A 21,379-nucleotide genomic window follows, 5' to 3' on the forward strand; every position below is an offset into this window, starting at 1 on the left:
AACCATTGTTACCGATGGGAAGTAACATTCTTCAAATTAATATTAATCCTGTGACGATTTTTCAGCTTGGATTCTCCCACAAGAGAATAAGGGTGAATTTAGAGTTTGGCGGATGGGGTTAGTCCATAACAAACGTGATAGATATCCTGTCCGCCGTATTAAGATTTTATTATATTCTATGAATATTGTAATACAGTGGACGGGATATCCGTGAGGTTTGTGACGGAGTAACTCTTCCACCAAATTCTAAATCAGGCCCTGAATAATTTGAAAGCAGTGACCTTGGAAATTTCACATACGTTGTTTGCGTTATCCAAAGGTATGGTTACCGAACAATTCCAAGCACCAGAGCCAAAAATTGCATTCTCACGAGACCAAGTGACTATAGAGTTCCAGATGGAGGGGGATATGCTCTGTTGGAACGCAAGGCAAAAAAAACTGCATATGCAAGACGGGATGAATGTGTGTGTTCTAGGTTGCAAATCTGCACTTTTTTTCTTTAGCAAGGTACTTTAACATTGAACTGTAAATTTAACACAACGAACTGCAAGTATTGACTGTCAAGCCAAATATTAGAAAGTGAGTGCCTGCCAAAGTAATTGAAATATGGAAACAAACTATCTACAAGTCTTTAGGCATTATTTAGTCATCTTCTTGGAAGTATTCTAAAATAGTTCATCTTCTTAAAGTAGTCAGCCCTAGACTACTGTAAAAGAGTAAGACTCTCCGAGATAAAAATCTGACCTCTCATTTGGCACTGCCAAGTTTCCCAAGTCAATGCGTGATGTGCTGCTTCAATCCAGGATTTTTTTATTTTTATTCTAGGACTTGTTCTCTTATTTATTACATTATAAAATAGGACTACAAGTTCCAGAATTCAAAGGAAAAAAACTGGACTGGAGCAGCACATTATGCATGGACTTGGAAAACGTGGCTCATTTGCTTTCTTAGTTTAGAGTCAATGAATGATGAACTCTGCACTGCATCCAAAGTATCGGGCATAATACCCTAAGTCATCATCAGTGCTGAAGCAGCAGGAGGCATAGAAGATGATGAAATCAAACAAAGCCAAAACCTAAGTCAAAGGCACTGCAGTCCCAAGCATAAAAAATGTAATTTCCAAAGACAACTCTGTAACAACACATCTCTCTTATGTGTTTATTTTATCAAATTTGTGGTGCTTCAATGGGGATCAAATGTTACGCTGTGTCTTCTGAGAAGTTGCTGCTTATTCTTTTAACATGGGAATTGCACTTTACCTTTCTTCTTCTCTGCAAAGCGAGAGGAGTTTTTTTTTTTAAAGTGAAGTTATGAGAGAAACGTAGGATGTAATTTACTTGCAACACACAACAAAATGTAAACAGCTGTAAGTGAACTGTATGCATTTAGCAGTTAAAACAGCAAAAATGAAGTATATTTTTGTAATTCTGAAGTGTGCTGGAAAAAGAGATTTTAATAGGCTCAAAACTAATAAAGCCACTTTAATTGGTGGTGCACACATGATACATATTCACAGACACCCCATTTCCACACATTAACATTTGAGTGTTGTATGCTTTTTACTTTTACCATAAAGCTGTATGTCTATACTTAGTGGCCGTTTCAATGGAAAATATGATGCCTGTAAATGACAATGTGCTACCTTTTAGTTACATAAAAAATCATCCCTCATGTACATTAAAGAAAATAAGTCATGCTAGTGTGTCATTCTAAAAAGTGGGTCGTGGTTCTAAAATGTCTGGAAACTACTACCGTAAAGGCTTCCAATGGTGCTCATGAGGAGAGAGGGCTAAAGATAGCCAAAAAGGCATTTCAAAATTCTGCCAGCTGATGTGCAGGAGCCTAAATTGCTGATGTGGAAATCGCAGCATATCTATTCTGCAGGCTGGACAGCGACCTAGATTCAGACTTCTTACAGGAAGCCCCCTAATGCTTTTGGCTGTATCATGATGTAAAGATTACACGAGGAAGTGATGAGCCCTACCCAGGTACCACCTACATTGAGGGGCTGGGTCTCTAACAGACATAGGCTTCCTGCAGCGTGAACAGGACCTAAAGCTTGAATCTTTGGGAACAAACATTACCGAAAAAGACAACCTGAAAAATGACTTTGTCTTTGAAAGTACTTAAGCAAAAAGGAACTAGTGTCACTTGCGCCAAGTGTGCTAAAATAATAAATTATGCTGTCAAAATCGGAGTGTTTGGGAATTTGCATGTAATGTTCAACAGTGCCACCTGGGGCCAGATGATGGAAAAGCAGTTGAAAATGTTCACATCCAATCGAGGTACCTGGAGAAGGTATAGGAAATCTGTTGAGTGTCCATTTATTAGAACTCAATAATTATACCCCTAATGTAAGGTCTGCAGTACCAGCTTGTTTGAAGTCAGTCCTCTGAAACCAATAAGTAATTTTATGGCAAACTACCACTGATGGCACCTGAGAGGGCAGGGCATCAAATTAGCTCAGGAGACTACCTTTAGCACATTAAGCTGTAAATTGTCATAACTGACTGTGCCTTTAAAATATGTTTTGTAAAGCTGATCTGAAGACTGCCTATGATGCAAAAGTTCTGAAAGCATTGTACGAGTCTCCAAAATATAGATCTCCCACATGTGAGGTCAAAGTGAGTTACTGACAGATCAAAGCAGCATGTCCTCTACATTGATTACATTAAAGTTTCCAGTGTATGGACAACTCTAAACACACAAGATAAAAAACTTTCAAAGTCCATATACAACAGCGTTGAATATCCAGAGAAAGAGCAGACAAATGCAAGTAAGCAAATTAAATTACATGCTTCTTGGAACAATTTATCTCACCACCACTGACTGCGCCTCTGGCTTGGGTTCAATGCCTTTCGAAACTAGGTCCTACAAATTGTGGTGCAGTCCTAAATTACTTGGTGAACTGACCTTGCTAGTTTCCAAAAAGTTAGAAGACATCTTCTGAAGTATCAATTCTCTGTCTCTGAGACCTAAAAGGCGAGCTAGAAGAGCCACTGATGCTGCAGACCAAGGGTCCACATCACGAGCCAGAGTTGCAGACAGATGCACCTGAAGAAATTTGAAAAGGTATCCAATATAGACTCCAGCATATTAATCTCTAGCAGTTTTTGAATAATGATAGTGTTTAGAAGTTCCTGGCTCACAATGGGATGGAAACCACTTTAAGTATTTTTGGAGCTGGTCCCGCCAACAGCATTTAGTAGGAACTTCTGTGCTTGGAAGAAAAGGAAATAACCGTCCAACAGGGAGATGTAAGCTTGCCGGTGGTATATAAGGCTCTTTAATGCAAGCCATATCAAAATCTCTCTCCTTTGAATGGCTGACCCTATCTTGCACCCTGCAGCAAGCGTTAGAGTCACAGCTTTAGAAACTCTCTCCATACACCACAAATAGTGTTCATTAGTATCCCTAAGACATGGCAGATCACTTTCATTTGCTCTAATATTTGGTCTAAAAAGGCCACATACCCATTATGGTAAAAACCCATATATTTAATGTCAACTTGATGATAGTTGTGTATATGGTAAGAATCTGTTGAGGGCATGTTCTGGAGAGAGGAGGTGGGCTTAGGGTCACAATTATGCAATATGTAGCCTTCTGTTTCATCAGGCAGCATTAGTGTAGTTCTGTCGTTGTGTATGATGCACCCCAATCTGTGAAAGCAGAGAACATTTCTGCAGTTTTAGTATGACAAGGAATAGTTCACAGAATTAAGAATCTGCAGAGGAATAGTATCCAAAAGAAAATAGCATATACAGTAAAAGGATTTCAGTTTCTGAGCGAAACACAATTAACCACATATCTATTACAGATTTCGGTCCATCCTAATCTAAAACCTGTGAACAAAATGTAAATGTACAATTCACTAGTAGGCTGTACTGAATCTTCTTTTTATGAAGAAGAAGGTTGAAAGGGATAGAACAGTCTGTGACAGTGTGATGTTAAGGCAGAAGGAGCGCAATAGTATTAATAGCAGATAGAACACTGGAATGTTGGGAGCTCCATCGAAGACTATAGAGGGGGAATATGGCCAATAATGGAAGGTATAGACCTCCTGCTCCAATATTCCATGGGTTGTTTTTTGTATCTCCATGTGTATTTTAGAACATTCAACTCTCAGCGGGTGGAATGCTCTAGAAGAATTATAACCCTACTTTTTCAGGCTATTCCGGTTGTTAATAGCCCCTTTGGTTAATTTAGGCTCTTTCGTATGTATTGGGCCTATAACTCAGGTGGAGGTCTTTTAAAAAGACATAGGGAATAACTCGTCCGCTGAAATCTAAATCCCATAGGATATAATGGGATTTAGATTTCGGCCAACAGGATTTCCATCACCTTTATGGCGGAGTCACTTGTCCACAAATATCTAAATCAGGCCCATAGTTCTCAGCAGTAGTCAATAATATATTATGGTCAACTGAATGCTAGATATAGGCAATTCTTTCTGTTATGAGTCTTTGATAAGCCTATTGGTGACTCATCTAAAATGCCGCGCAAAAAGAGATGAACAGCACTTTAAACTATGCCTACTCAGTCCCTCCCAGTTAAACTACTAAGTTACGTGTTATGCAAACTGGACTTTTTTCAGTATGCACTCACAGTTTATTCACGCTTATGGATATTGGACATGATATCCCTTTCACTACAGTGTTTGCTGCCATTTTTATACTGCACTGGGGAGCCTGTGTGACATACTAGCGCTCTGCAACATAATCTGATTTTATCTCCTCTGTTTCATGTGTTGTGACTCTTACATCATAGTGCATCTCATGTCCTCACCTTCTGATGGCCGCTACGCAGGCTCACTGACTTGAAAGACCCTATCTCGAACTAGACTCAATGACCAACATCTCTATAGTGACCATCCCCTTGCATTCATGTTTCCATATGTTGCATATCGCCCTCTTCCATTTGGCCACTTTGGTTGGGTAGGACCAGCTAAACTCAAGCCTGTCTGGTGAGCATCCCTCCTCCATACTCCTCATGTCCCTTTCACTGCTCCCATTTCCCCCTTTTGTTTATTGTTTCCAAATTTCCAGGCTCGGTTACCTTACCTCCTTAGATGTGGTTTTTCCTCGTCCACATTTCTTTCCCAACAAGCTCACAGAGCAACGCTTGGCCCCAGTACTTACAAGATTCACGTAAGTCTACTGGTAAAACATGAACAATTTGCTATTCTGTGTCACAAAATTATAGCACCACATGTAGAAAGCATTTATTTGTGGGAAATGAAACTAGCTCCCACATTACACAACAAAATGTAAAGGCACTTCATGAATACAAAAAATGTTCTAATTAAATTCTCTGTGAAAACAAAATAATTAAATATGATCCAGACTTGGATTATCACAGTTCACAGTACATAACAGCTAACATGCACATTTGAGCCAAGTATCACAAGATAGACAAGATGGACCATAAAAATGAAATGAAAAGGTGGATTATTTGATGTAACAAACAAATCTCACACCTCTTGGCGGAAGTAAAAATATGCTGACATAAAGCCACAATGACTCCATGTACTTCTGTGATATGTCTTTCCGCCTTCTACTTTGAGGCTATGAATTGGCAAAACATGACTGGCAAAATGTACGTGGGTGCCCTAAGCTCCTGGTCTGTGGCTGGAGAGTGAGGTCACCATGCTGGTTTGAATCTAAGACTATAATTACATAAGCTGTACATTTTTTGGCATCGTTCAAAATCATAACTGTCGTAAAAAATGTCAGAATTTTGCACTGTGAAAGTCTAAGAGATTATTACACACTTTAAGACAAAATGATTGTAAACCCCTATGGAAGAAGCACAGTCAAACAAATATGGCCTCATCACACAGTATCTGAATTTTAGTGTAATTAGTAACTGCACCACAAATCTATCAATATCGAGGGTACAGATAACTTTGGAGAGGTGGAGTTACCAGTGGATTATGAGGTGGATCCTGGAGGTCCCTTCAGAAATAAGAAATTATCAGCACAATTGTAAATACCTGGCCAGGCAGGTATTCCTCTGCCCCCTCTTCTCTCCTTCCACCCCCACCTTTCTTAAACTCTGCCTGCTTTCAGCATACATAATGTCGAGGTAAAAAAATGCAGGATCCAAGGATGTACTGCAGACATTTTGATGGGGCAATTACTCTCACTATTGGCCCTGCCGGAATAATCAGGAACACTGCAGCGAGGCCCATAGTGTTACGGTGTCAAAATAGACAGACTCTGAAAAATATATATAAATATTTACGATCTGGCGACCTGAAATCTTGTCCTGGTCATGATCAGAATTGAATAATATCTAAATTGGTCCGTAAGTGACTCAAGACAGTGATATAGGTCAGTTATTTGAACGGCAGGCCAGCTTCTCTGTCCGCTTGGTGTCAGTCTCTCTGCTTTCTTTTTCTTTTGAAGAGCATCACAGTTTACTTTGTTGACGGAAGGTCACAGCAGCATTTAGACATCACCACGCTATTTTTCCTCAGTATAAAACGCATCCGTGCAGGTATCTGTGATTACCGTCATAGCAGCCAAAGATTTTACAATGCAGCTTCCCAGCCTTCTGTTGCCACTTTACGGCAGCGTTAGAATGTTATTCTTTTTAAAGGCATCTCCACACGAATACGCTGTAGAGAAAAAAAAAATATATAGGTCATTACCTCCACGACGTTTGTCCGATAACTAGAATTGATTTCATTTATTAAACTGCATATCGCATCAAGTTTCAAGTTTATGTATTTATTATGTTATGGAACTCCGCAGGAGGTCCACATAAAATGATACATACTGTAAAAAAACATAATAAAAATGAAAAAGGATTAAACTTTCGTAGACAGGTTGATTAAACTAGTACAATTTTGAGAAGCACTTAAAATAGTTAAAAATTCTAGCACAAAACATTTCATTTTGCGGAATGAGGAGGGCTTGTAATAAATCGGAAGCAGTACTAAAGGAAAAAGTTAAACAATTAGAGTGCAGCCACCTGTGGCAATGAAGCGATAAGGCTGGACAAATTAAAACAACATGTTTCAAATCTTGGACGCCGTTATGGCAACGATCACAAATAGTGGAGGAAATAAACCATCTGGCTTGTAATGTATTGAGGGGTAGCTGCCCCTGTCACAGCAGGAGCCATAATCTTCTCACCCCATGGAACATGTTCCAGATGAGGTAGGGCTGTGTGACCCTTGGCCTTAGGGTATTGAATATTATGTGAAAACTCTGCCTGTGTACGCAGGCCTGGCTACCCTGGCGGAAACTCGCCATCCAAGTTGCTTTCCTGAGTGTGGATTTGAGCAGTGCTGGAGAGAGAGTGAAAATTGCAGAAGAATATAATTACAGATGATCAATGGCATATAGAAAATTCCCGCCAATGGTATATTTTGCTCTATGACCAGCTAATATATAAATATTTTTTTAGCAGTGACTGCAAATAGTCGTCACTGCACGTCATCAGGTTAACCATCCAGCGAATTACCGCAGCCAGGCATTGAATAAAGGAACTGCGCAAGCCCAACTCAAGTCTTAATATTGATGCCGAAAAGGTGGAGTTTACAGTTAAGATATTCCTTAAGACAGGTCCCTCGAGTTTATCGAGAAAGACCCATTTAGATACTGCATTATGCTCTATACCGTACAGTAGAGACGGAGGTATCTTCACCCGATAAACCTCTAGGAGGTGTTTAAAGTGCCTTCTGCCCTTTGCCCTATATAAGGCATTCAGACTGTTAGCTTGGGTTTGGGCCTTCCTTTGGTTGTGCTCGATATGCTCTCTGTCGTTAAGGCTCCCACAGATGATTTTACCCAAAAAGGCATATGAGGTTACTCTTTCGAGGTGTTGAGCTCCCAAGGTCCAGCAAACGTTGCTGTACTTAAATCTTTTATTATCTTGAAAGCACAAAATTGAGCTTTTAGAGAAATTTACCTTTAAAAAGTGGGATTCGGTGTATTGTTCGAGGGTTTGAAGACGATTTTTAAGCCCCTTTGGGGTGCGATCTAAAATGATTATGTTATCTGCGTAAAGTAGACAACATAACCGTCTCCCTCCTAATTTAGGGTCAAAACCCTCACACTGAGTTAAATAAGTTGTTAAGATACAGGGAAAATAGCAATGGGGCAAACATACACCCTTGTTTTAGGCCGTTTTAGTTGGAATGGCATGAGATAGACCGTGTTCACCCCCTAGCAATACTCTGCACCAGGTGGAGGAGTAAAGGGATACCACAAGGTCAAAGAGAATACCGAGCATGCCTAGTCTTAGGAGCTTCTTCCATAACAAGACACAATCTACCTTATCAAATGCTGTGGAGAAGTCTACAAAGGCTGCGTAGATCACTTCCCCCTCAGAGAGACCTATTTTTCATTAATTACTTGCAGAACTGAGATATTGTCAATTGTGCCATGTTTTCTCCTGAAGCCTGACTGCTCCAAGGGGAAAATTTTATACCTTTCTGCCCAATCATTAATCTGTGACTCGTCAAAAAAGAGAGGTCCACCCAATATATCCCTACCTGACCTGGCTAAGAGAACAAGCAAAAGAAAACGTGGCCGGAAGCAGGGGACCAACTGATACTTCTATTACCATCAAGAAAGAGTTATTATTACTCTCTTGGTGATCTGATTTCTTTACACAGTTTATTTAAGCATTTCAGGGCAGGACGAAGAATTCAAATACTAAGACATAAAAATGCATCTCAATCATACCCAAAACATAACAAAAACAAGGGAACACTGGAATGGGGATGTAACACAATCATAAAATATAAATCACAAGCAAATTGTCCCACAAGATTTTCCTCTATAAGAGGTAAGAGTGGTTACGTTGGCCATTTACAGTCGTAATCCACCTGACTGCAATGGTTGTAGAATATTCTACACGCAACTGTTGATAGCCTGTCGATTTCTTCTTTGCGTCCAAAATTGCAATCTGGCGGTAATTCCCAGGGCAACTTTGATCCCCTTTTTTATACAAAGGGACAATGATGCTACCCTTCCAGGATTGAGGGACATTCCTGGTTACGTAGCAATATTGATAAAGCCTACACCAGGACGATATGTTGTGTTTTATTAACTGTATTGGGATTTCGTCTGGGCCCATCGTGGCACAACTAGGCATTCTTCTTATAATAGCCTCAATTTCTTTTAGAGTGGCATATGAATATGAGGAATCATATCTGATTTGTGGGAATTCCAGTGTAGTCCCATTGGAGGCATGAAGGGCAGATAGAAAAGCCGACCAGCTTAATTCGTTGATGGACGTTGGCAGAGGCCTGGTTCTTGTACCACACCCCTCTGCGATCAGAGACCAAAACTGCCTAGTGTGGCCGGAAGAGGCTGCTTCTCTTCTGTAACCCAGAAGCTATCTGTAGCATCCTTTTTTAGGTGCACTCTTAACCTCCCCCTCCTTCTTTTTAAGGTGCCTAGCTGGGATTGCCTCACAGATGTATGATCCCTATACTGTTTACGAATAACAGCATTCATTTCTCTATTCAATAATAGTAAGGAGCCAGGTTTTGCTATGTGGTTACTCAGGGGCTTCTGGAGGGGGATCAAAACAACCAGTTGCATAAAAACAGTAAAACTCTCCATTACTTTTCCTACCCAGCTACCTAGAGCATTCAGGATACTTTTTAGGATACCTTTGAGCCCCTTGAAACTACCCGGGGACCAATATGTTCTTCCCCTTTTGACATTAAGCTGGGGGTGTTGCCCTGCTAAATTCCATGAATCGGCAGATTGCACCTTCAAGTCGAGAGAGACAACCAAAATATTATGATCACTGACGGTAGTCTGTAATACTATTATGTCCATTAACAGGGAAAAAGACTGGTAGCTCGATATCACCTAGTCCAGAATTGCTGCACCCCTGGACGATTTATGTGTGAAATGGGCTGGGGAGTCAGATGGGGGTCTACCATTAGCAACAATACAATCATTCTCCTTCAGATACTCGAGAAAGAGCTTCCCACACTTATCGGGCCTTATTTTGTGAGGGAAAATACAAGGGGGTAATCCAAAAGCTTCCTCCTTTTCCTCATCCCGAAAGGATGCAAGCCCCAAGTTGGAAATCTTACAATTTAGATCTCCTACCATAATGATTCGCGTTCCTGGATCCTTGTCCCAGAGCTCCTTAATGTAATGAAATACTTTGACTCGAAAATTGTTAAAAGGAACGCCGGGGGGACATAAGAGTTCATCAATGTGAGGGAGGTTACCTTGTCTCCAACTCCAATGCAGTGTAAGGTTACGGCTAAAAACAGGTTACTGGGGTCTCTAAAACATTCATACTGCCAATGCAGCCTATTCGACAACAAACATGCAACCTCTCCCTCATTGTGACCCCTCGTTGAGGGGGTGGCCTTGCAGCAAAGAGAGTAATAATGTTTAAACTGCAACTCCCCAATAGTCCACGTTTCTTGGAAGCAAATTATATCAGGATTTAAGGAGTCCAGAGAGTCAATTTTTTCCCCCTTAGATTTTAACCTGCCACATTCCAAGATATAAGGGTAAGCTCATTGCTACATTAATGGAGCTGTTAGCCGGGACGTTGTGGCAGAACTACTTAACACTGCCGGTAGCCAATTCAAAAAATGGGAATTAGTGCATAAATCAGGAGGCGGACAAACTAGGGAATCCCTAAATAATTCTTCTCAGCCATGAACCCCCAGGTGATTTTTTTTATTACTGATAGGTATGGAAATTAGTGGCAGGGTTAGAAAGAGGGATAGCTGGGGAGGTAGGTTTCCACGCTCCATTGGGAAGCTGGGGGCCCACTCAGTTAACCTTAAACCTGTCTCGCTCAAGACAGGAACCACATTGATACCTTTACATTGTAGAGACTCTAAGTTACTTAAGATTTTGTTGACAATAAATTTGGCTAAAAAGGATTAAAAATTTGGAGAAAAAGGATACTCGAGACAAGGGACCAAAATCAGAGGCCTTCAGAGAGACCAGTTGTATAGCCCTACTTTCAATCAGTCTAAGAGGTTCAATGTCAGAAAAGCATTTTAACAATTGAGATCTGTTAAAAAAAAAGATCATTATCAAATAAGAGCATGAAGTCTAAAGTCAAGGTGTCCTCAGGGTAACGTCCCTGTCCCCTTTTGATGGGGTGCGGCCAAACCTGGGCAGGCTTAAGTCCTGAATTTGCTCCAAAGGATTTGGCAGATGGATTTAATGATGGCCTAATTGGTTGTGAAATAGTCTGATCATGAGCCAAAATTGTGTCAACCATTTCTGGGTTGCCAATGGGTCAATGAGGTACGGGCATTGGCTGGGAAACTGTAGGTGTAAGGTGAGGATGTGGAACTGGAACCTCCTGGGTTATAGGATCTTGTGAGCCAGACTGATCTTCGGAGAATCGAGTCTTTCTCCGACCTTTTTTAGGATGTTTCCGGATTGGTTTTTTGGGCCTTTTGACTTTTTTCCTTTTGCGTATTGGAGTTTGCTCTAGGGTACCCGAGGTACTGGTCAAGATATTTGCCTTTGGTCAAACTTTGAAGATTGGAAACATGACCGGCTCGGAGACAGGATCCGGGTCTTTCTCTCATGAAAAGTCACTTAATACAAATCTAATTGACTGGGCTCTCAATGGGAGCGGGATTCATAGGGGATAGGCCCACCTGCGGTGCACCAGCCTGAGAGCATGCTAAATGGTCATTTCGATGTTGCATTAATAATCCAGGAATAACTCCATTGCCAAGTGTCATTTCTTTTAGAATGGCCGTTATGGAATCACAAATACAGTCAGATCCTCCAAACAATTTTTCTAGAAGGTTCAAAATAGAAGATAAAAGGCGATCTAAGTGTAAGAGCGAAGAGAAGACCAAAACATTTTGATCAGGGTTACTATTTAAAGAGTTAGCGTTTACACTCAGGTTGGGTGTCGTTGAAAGGTGAGAACATAGGGAGGAATGGTTGGAGGGTGTGCTACTGAACAGCTGCAAACCCGTGGATGGAGGTAGAGGAAATAGCGGGGGAGATTTTGCTTCCTGGCGGGACACATATCTTTATTGGAGTTCTAAATCGAGGTCAGGGAGGGTGAAGTCCACGAGAAAAATTTCGGGCCAGTGCACGGAAAAGGAGCGTCAGTACCAAGTTCGAGACAAAATTTCCTTTACAATGGCCAGGCTGGTAGAATCATGAATTAATGGAGGGATTGTACTTGGAGAAGGCGAAGAAGCTTTACAGAAAGCCGGAGGCTCAAGGATAAAGGAAGATGTGTAAGATGTGCCTGGGCTCCTTTTTGGATCTGCCGGAACATGAGGGAGGACTGAATCCTTGGGGTAAGGACAAGAAGGGAAAGGTTCTTCTGATGGAAGAAAGACCTTGCAGTCTGGAGATCCAGGCTTTGAAGGAGGAAGGGGAGCCTTCTCTTTGTCCCATGAAGAAAAGACTTGATTTCGGCATTTTAGGCGTAAAGGGGCATATTTATACTCCGTTTGCGCCAGAATTGCGTCGTTTTTTTAACGCAATTTCGACGCAAAACTAACTCCATATTTATACTTTGGCGTTAGACGCGTCTAGCGCCAAAGTCCATGGAGTTAGCGTAATTTTTGAGCGTGGACACCTACTTTGCGTTAATTATATGCAAGGTAGGCGTTCCCGTCTAAAAAATCGACTCCGAGGCATGTGCGTCGGATTCATACTCCCGGGCAAAAATCACGCCCGGGAGTGGGTGGGTCCAAAAAAATGATGTACGGCCGCTTTTGCGCCGTTTTTTAGCGCCTGCAAAAGGCAGGCGTTAAGGGACCTGTGGGCTCTGAAGGAGCCCAGAGGTGCCCTCCCATGCCCCCAGGGACACCCCCTGTCACCCTTGCCCACCCCAGGAGGACACCCAAGGCTGGAGGGACCCATCCCAGGGACATTAAGGTAAGTTCAGGTAAGTATTTTTTTTTAATTTTTTTGTGGCATAGGGGGGCCTGATTTGTGCCCCCCTACATGCCACTATGCCCAATGACCATGCCCAGGGGACAGAAGTCCCCTGGGCATGGCCATTGGGCAAGGGGGCATGACTCCTGTCTTTGCTAAGACAGGAGTCATTTCTATGGGGGTTGGGAGTCGTAAAAAATGGCGCAAATCGGGTTGAGGTGAAAAAATTGCCTCAACCTGACTTGCCCCATTTCTTGACGCCCAAGCTCCATTTTCCCCTACGCCGGTGCTGCCTGGTGTACGTCGTTTTTTTTAACGCACACCAGACGGCGCCAGCGGCTAACGCCGGCTAACGTCATTCAATAAATACGGCGCCCGCATGGCGCTTCAGAATGGCGTTAGCCGGCGCTAATTTTTGGGACGCAAAACTGCGTTAGCGCAGTTTTGCGTCAAAAAGTATAAATATGGGCCAAAGTGTCTGACAGGATCTCCCCGGAAGCAATCGGCCGGATCTTAATTTTTTAGCAGCCATTGTGACCCATGGTGCAATGTTGAGTGTTTCACTTGTTTTGAAATGGAAAATGTTCTGTTAGATGATGAGGACTTTTAAAGATGATTAGAGCAGAGAGGGTGGCCAGGTGAGAGGAAAAGATAATTGGAATGGTGTTTAAGAAAACCAACAATACCTTGTAGCGATGATGAACAGGGTCTGAAAATGCTACTGGAGGGAGAATTACCACCACTTGCGTCAGGTGGAGACGTTCGCTACGATGGTCTGTGACGTGCTCCCAGTGTCTCGACATTACCATGAGCCTCCACGTGGGTCCAATGTCTCTTTGAGGATTCTCACGGCACCGCTGTATCCGGGCGTCACACGGTTCCCCGCTGCTCCTAAATGCGGCTGACTGGAAATTAATAAAACTCAACAGAACTTAGGTAGATTAACGGGCTAGGATAGCCCTCATGCTGCCTCACACTGCCTCAGCTGCATGGTTCCTGCTGCCGGCTGAGGGGCCCACTACCCACGCAGGAACCGGATGATGGGGCGGGTCAATTAGATTAGATGGCTGCCGCACGACTTGAAGTACGGCTTGTTGGCCCACCACCGGCACGCAAATGATGACTGCTCCGTTCCTCACAGCTTCCGTGGCATCCCTGCAACCTCTCTGGGCGCCTGGTGGCTCCACTCTCACAAAATGGGCCAGGAGAGACAGTCAGGGGAGGAAAGGCATCCGGGCCCTCAGGAGCACAACACTCAACCTGGCAGTCTGGTCGGGGGAAGGGGCGCCCGCCCCAACTACTTGAAGATGAAGGATCTGTGAACGCAAGCGGAAATCAAGGGGCCAGCAGAGGGCTGGTGAATCCTGTGGCGGGGCAATGAACCAGCCCCCAGTGGGGGAGAAAGTACCAGGGGTCGCGGCTTGTACCACTCACAGCTTGCCGCACTTGCAGCAGCGCGCTGTCATACGCTGTCCTGCTGGTGTCACCAGTTCTTCTCTGCGACCACTGAGCCAGTGGGTGGGTCCTGCGGCAAAAAGAGGGGTCGCCCCTGGCTGGGATCTGCAAATTGAGGCCGCCGCACGTTGCACCTCAGCCCCCTCTGCGCCACATTACCAGCACTTCTCCTGTGATTTCCGCGTTTTCCGTGCTGGTAGGTCCCTCGGCAAGACAAGGAGCTCCAATTTGCTGCGTTCGTGTTCGCGGATGCCGCTCGGCACTAAGTTACCAGCACTTCTCCTGCGGCTTCTGGGCTGGTGGGACCCGCGACAAGGCGGGGAGACAGCCCCAGCTGGGAGCTGCAATTCGCCACATTCGAGGTCGTGGTCGCCATCCATTGCTCCTCGGTGTAGCGTCAAGTCAGCATCAAGGGTGCAGGTTTACCAGACTATATATATCTATATATCAAATCAAGCAACTGGAATTAGATTAAGCCAAATGGGAACTACGTAACTGAAAACAGCTGTTTTCATAGAGAACCTGGATGACGACAGCCATTGCAGCAGCAGGTTTTAATTTCTAATATTTTAAACAAGTTTTGACCCATATTTACTCCGAGTTTGCATCGTTGTTCCACGTAAGGTGAGGCAAGCCCTAAAGTGCATGGCTTAGTAAATCTGGAGTAACACAAGGCAGTGCAAGTCACTGCCTTGTGTTACTCTGCTTTAGAAAGGTGTTCCATGGGTGCAGCATGGGTGTTCTCACACATCCATCCATGGTGTTGATGCATTCCCAGATTTACTAAGACTGGTAAACCTTGGAATGCATCAAAAAGGTACACCATCCCAACAGAGGCATAACGAGAAGAAATATGTTTATGAGGATTGTTTTTGTACAAGGTGTCACTTCCTGCACAAAAGCAATCCTGCCTGTAACACAGGCACACTTGCATCATGGCAAAAGGGATCCTGCATTGGCACTAGGCAGCACATAGTGTGGCACTGCAGAGAAAGCAGAACGCGCTTTCCTGCTCTCTCTGTTTGACGCAAGTTGTCTCGCTGCGTTGCGCCAAATCTTAGTAAATCTGTGCCTTTCAATTTAAAGTTCAAGATAACAAATACTTCTATGTTCTGCTGCAAAGTAGTGTGTACACTGCCACATAGTGGCAGTTCTAGAAACTGCTTATTGCCTCCTCGTCCATCTTCCTCGTCACAGTCCTGACAGACTAAGGCCCATATTTATACTTTTTTGTACTGCATTTGTCATTTTTTGACGCAAAACCAGTGCAAACTTACAAAATATAACTGTCTTTTGTGAGTTTGCACCACTTTTGCGTAAAAAAATTACGCAAATGCAGTGCAAAAAAATATAAATATGGGCCTTAAGCGTCTGCTCCTTGCACAATAGAAGGTTCACACAGCCAAAACTATAATTCTTCACACTGATTTGGGTTTCTTTTGTCACATCTTCCATCAGGCCACAGAAAAGGAAGCAACTCTATCTCTACTTCCTTGTTTTCTTTCTGTGTCTCAAGGCACAAGGCACAAAGCTGCATATAAAAAGTACGATTGTTTCTTTTTTCATTTTATAATTGTATTTTATTCATGTTTAAGTTATTGGAACCACCTGCTGTAGGGGGTTTCCTGTTCTGATGTCTGTTACTGCTAGAGATCCTGCTTTAGGGAATTCATGAGGACATGTATATTTATCACCTGCTTACCATCGCAAATTCCCTATGTAGTGTTCTGACTATTTATTGGCGGTAGGGGTCGGAAACACAACTGTCTTTCCAGGAATGTTATGAACACAACATTAAAGCGGCATGGAGAGAGAGGGAGGTTTGTGCTTGTCATAAAGCATACTGTAACCCATTGGAGGTGTGGGAGTCCTATCGCTTAGATAATATGCATGACAGTGGTGGCCAGATTGCAGGGTCAGGGACTGTTGACCTCATGAACTATGAAGTATTGTGTCCCTAAAGACAAGGTTCAAAAGAGCATTTAAAAATACAATCAATAAAAAAGGATTGGCTCAAAAAGGAAGTTCGAAATCATAAATTTGAGAAAAACCTGAAGGTTTTTTTTGCTTTATATAGTAGTTTTTATTTAGTTTGGAAAACATAACCAACAACAATACAGTGCAGTGCATATCAATGTGAGATATCACAGTATCTTTTTGTCACATTTCTGGAGGACAGAGTAAACATACAATCCGAGACAGGGATCTATAGCACCCACTGCGGCAGGAATCTCCCTAAACCTTTCCCCCCACCGATAGGATCCACATGAAACCAGTCCCTTCACATATCATGAATAACAGAGACACAGCCTTACCACAGTGGCATGTAGGGGGGTTCCAAATTAGCATCAAACACACTTTGCGCATGGTTTCCGGCAATATACCCCGAAGCCAGGCCTCCTCAAATACCGCCAACAACTTCTCTCACAGGAGGAGGGAAAACGTTTGATACAGCTCAACCGGGAACCCCGGAGACCTAGATTTCGTCAATGCTTCCACCTCCTCACTCACTTCCTCTACATTTACAACAGCCTTCAGTGTCTGCATACACTCCTGTTCCAACAGCGGAAGCCGCATCCGCTGCAGGAACCCCCCTAAATCGTCATCTGGGACTGGGGCGCCAGCACTCGATACTCACTGCAAATGTTCCACCAACACCTGAAGGATATCCTTACGACTGGTTATCGTCACACCTTTGGCATTCCTAATATGTAAGATGGGGGAAACTCCACTTCCCGTTTTAGAATCCACGCCAATAATTTGCCAGATGTATCCCCCTCCCTATGCATGCGCTGTCTATGTGCTCTAAGTGTTACCTTATTTAGTGTGTCCAAGTAGCTGTTAACTGTCTTGTACAACCGGAGTTGCTCCCTCTCAGCCTCCCTTGTTGTTGGTGTCTAATGCTGCAGGACCAATAACTTATCCTCCCATTCAGTAAGTTCTTGTTCCATTTGTTTATGCACTCCACAAGCGGTGCCTATGCATACACCTCTCACTACAGCCTTAAGTGCCTCCCATTCAGTGCCCCTAGAATTCATTGTGTTCCAATTCAAGTCCATATAACCTTTAATGGCAACCACCACCTTATCACGACATCCAGCATCTGTCGAAAACCCGTAGGCATGCGCCAAATACGTGTTAACCTAGTATTATCTGCTCCCCATTGCAGCTGCATCAACAACGGTGTATGATCAGAGAGAAACCTACCCAGATGCTTAATGTCAAGCACCTGTGAGCAGTTCAGTCCACCCAGAAGAAACCGATCTAGCCGACTATGCGTGTTATGCGTCTTAGAGTGACAGGTGTATTCCCTACACCTCCGGGTGTAGTTCCCTCCATCCATCCTATAGCCCTAAATTGCACATTACCTCCGCAAGAGCTCTCGTCATCATCGGTTTAGTCCCCAATTTAGGCGGGAGACGATCCTTCTCACCATCTAAAATACAATTGTAATCACCGGCCGATATAATAGGCGCATCCACCCTGACCCCCAAAATCTCAGGTATACTGTCATAGGAGGAGTGATCATTTTGTTGGGTGCATCAGTGTTATAGTGATTGGCGCCCCGTCTAAGGTGCCCTGAACGAGTACATATCTCCCCTCTACATCCACTTCACTGTAAACGTGGATAAATGGGATCCCTGGGGCAACCCATATTGTCACACCTCTTGCGTACGAGGAGAAGGATGAGGAGAACATCTGACCCTGCCATTTCTTAGCTAGTTTTTGCACTTCCTCCTCAGTCATGTGTGTTTCCTGTAGACAGGCTATGTGAACTTTATGACGCCTCAGAAAAGAATGCACCCTGTAACGTGTAGTGTAACTCTTCAGCCCCCTGACATTCCATGCCAGCATGTTAATCAGTCCCATACCAAGGCTTTGTTACCATCCCTCCCTCTAGTCCCCCACCCCTCACTACCCTCCAGAGGAGATAAGGCAAAGTGAGTGCCCATTTTGCCTCTTGCATTCATAAATGCACTGCTGTAATGAACTTCAAACATTTGCAAACCTGACCAACCAGAAACTCCCCATTAGTCACCCCGGATGAACAGTAGAACAAACACATCAAACCATACTGTAGATCCATATTTGTAAATGCTGCCAGGACAACAGCCTAATCCCCAGCGCCCCAGTTACTGGGCCCTACCACAACTGTGGAGTAATCACCCCCCGTACGCAATATACTTGTGCCTGAATACCTACCCAACATAAATCAGTGAGCATGTTGTCCCCTCCCCCCCCTTGTACAATACAAATTCAAATTGTGCCCCATCGGAAACCCAACCTTCATCCCGAAGCCCCCCACCATGCAGCACAGGTGCCTCCCCCATAGACACAGGACCCCCAAAATGAGGGCACGGCAACAGCTTTCAAATACGAGCAACAAAGTCAAGTATCGGTAGGGATCCTCTCCGCCCCCTTATCCAGCGCCCCTCTCGATCCATCAGCTAGTCTAGGAGTCACCACCACCATTATCCCATCCTGTTGAATCTCAATACTATTATTGGTATCAATATCTACCACCTGCCCTGCGCTGCCTCCATCTAGCTCTCCCCGCAAGTCCTCCAGTCCGGGCCGTCCACACCAGAGGCACGATGACCCTCCAGAACGGTTCTCTCTGGTCTACCAGGAGTGACTTTGTCCCAGATCTCCAGCCATCTCCAAACCTCCTCCGGATGTTCAAAAAAGTGGGACTTGCCCCCGGAGAGCACCTTCAGGCGTGCCGGATACAAAAACATATATCTGATGTTCATGGCACAGAACTTGGCTTTCACCTCCAGAAACCCCTTTCTAGAGGTCTGAACCTTGTTCGTATAGTCAGGATAAATGGAGATTTTAACATTCTGAAAGAGCGCCCTGTCAGATTCACTGGATGCCCGCAGGATACAGTCTCTGTTTTTATAATTCAAAAGATAGGCAATGATAGCCACCAGGGTCCTGTGAGCACGCTCCACCACAAACACCCTGGGTAGCCCGACCGGCTGCAGAACATCCTTAATCCAACTCTCCACAAAGCCTTCCTGTATGGAAATGCCTCCCTGGCATGGTTGCCCCCTGACTTTTTGTCTTTTGCAGATGCCAGTTATGATTGAAAGTGTGCTGGGACCCTGCTAACCAGGCCCCAGCATCAGTGTTCTTTCCCTAAACTGTACCTTTGCTTCCACATTTGGCACAGCCCTGGCACTCAGATAAGTCTCTTGCAACTGGTACCCCTGGTACCAAGGTCTCTAAGGGCTGCAGCATGTCTTATGCCACCCTGGGGACCCCTCACTCAGCACATGCACACTGCCTCACAGCTTGTGTGTGCTGGTGGGGAGAAAATGACTAAGTCAACATGGCACTCCCCTCAGAGTGCCATGCCAACCTCACACTGCCTGTGGCATAGGTAAGTCATCCCTCTAGCTGGCCTTACAGCCCTAAGGCAGGGTGCACTATACCACAGGTGAGGGCATATGTGCATGAGCACTATGCCCCTACAGTGTCTAAGCAAAACCTTAGACATTGTAAGTGCAGGGTAGCCATAAGATTATATGGTCTGGGAGTTTGTCAAACACGAACTCCACAGTTCCATATTGGCTACACTGAAATCTGGGAGGTTTGGTATTAAACTTCTCAGCATAATAAATGCACTCTGATGCCAGGGTGCAATTTATTGTAAAATACACCCAGAGGGCATCTTAGAGATGCCCCCTGAAAACATACCTGACTTCCAGTGTAGGCTGACTAGTTTCTGCCAGCCTGCCACACACCAGACATGTTGCTGGCCACATGGGGAGAGTGCCTTTGTCACTCTGTGGCCAGGAACAAAGCCTGTACTGGGTGGAGGTGCTTCTCACCTCCCCCGGCAGGAACTGTAACACCTGGCGGTGAGCCTCAAAGGCTCACCCCTTTTGTTACAGCGCCACAGGGCATCCCAGCTAGTGGAGATGCCCGCCCCTCCGGCCACTGCCCCCACTTTTGGCCGCAAGGCTGGAGGAGATAATTAGAAAAACAAGGAGGAGTCACCCACCAGTCAGAACAGCCCCTAAGGTGCCCTGAGCTGAGGTGACCCCTGCCTTTAGAAATCCTCCATCTTAGTTTTGGAGGATTCCCCCAATAGGATTAGGGATCTTCCCCCCTCCCCTCAGGGAGGAGGCACAAAGAGGGTGTAGCCACCCTCCAGGACAGTAGCCATTGGCTGCTGCCCTCTCAGACCTAAACACACCCCTAAATTTAGTATTTAGGGGCACCCAAGAACCCAGGAAATCAGATTCCTGCAACCTGAAACAAGAAGAAGGACTGCTGACCTGAAAGCCCTGCAGAGATGACAGAGACGACAACTGCTTTGGCCCCAGCCCTACCAGCCTGTCTCCTGACTCAAAGGAAACTGCACAGCAACGCATCTGACAGGGACCAGCGACCTCTGAAGCCTCATAAGACTGCCCTGAAACCCGAAGGGCCAAGAAACTCCCGAGAACAGCGGCACTGTTCACCCACAGCAACATCTTTGCAACAAAGAAACAACTTTTAAAGATCTCACTCTTCCCGCCGGAAGTGTGAGACTTCACTCTCTGTACCTGACGCCCCCAGCTCGAGCTCCAGATAACCAACACTACAGGGAGGACTCTCAGGCGACTGCGACCTCGTGAGTAGCCCGAGACGACCCCCCTCAACCCCCACAGCGACGCATGCAGAGATAATCCAGAGGCTCCCCCTGACCGTGACTGCCTGTAACAAGGAACCCAACACCTGGACCAAGCACTGCACCCGCAGCCCCCAGCACCAGAAGGAACCGAAGTTCAGTGCAGGATTGACCATCAGACGACCCTCTGCTTAGCCCAGGTGGTGGCTGGCCCGAGAAGCCCCCCTGTGCCCTGCCTGCACCGCTAAAGTGACCCCCGAGTCCCTCCATTGAAACCAATACAAAACCCGACGCCTGCTTTGCACACTGCACTTGGCTGCCCCTGTGCCGCTGAGGGTGTCTTGTGTGTGCCAACTTGGGTCCCCCCACTGCTCTACAAAACCCCCCTGGCCTGCCCCCTGAGGACGCGGGTACTTGCTGGCAGACTGGAACCGGAGCA

General features: G+C 44.8%; 1 protein-coding gene across 2 annotated transcripts in view; it reads right to left on the reverse strand.

The window, feature by feature from the left end:
• Nucleotides 1-1,299: 1,299 nt before the first annotated feature.
• EML6 (EMAP like 6) overlaps nt 1,300-21,379 on the reverse strand; it is an 854,573-nt gene continuing 834,493 nt past the window's right edge. For both annotated transcript variants that reach the window (XM_069234186.1, XM_069234187.1), the window contains exon 41: nt 1,300-6,619. In XM_069234186.1, coding sequence (XP_069090287.1) covers nt 6,595-6,619 — 25 coding nt within the window. In that variant the 3' untranslated portion in view covers nt 1,300-6,594. The remainder of the gene's footprint in view (nt 6,620-21,379) is intronic.

This window comes from Pleurodeles waltl, chromosome 5, assembly GCF_031143425.1.
Source record: "Pleurodeles waltl isolate 20211129_DDA chromosome 5, aPleWal1.hap1.20221129, whole genome shotgun sequence".
Classification (NCBI taxonomy): Eukaryota; Metazoa; Chordata; class Amphibia; order Caudata; family Salamandridae; genus Pleurodeles; species Pleurodeles waltl.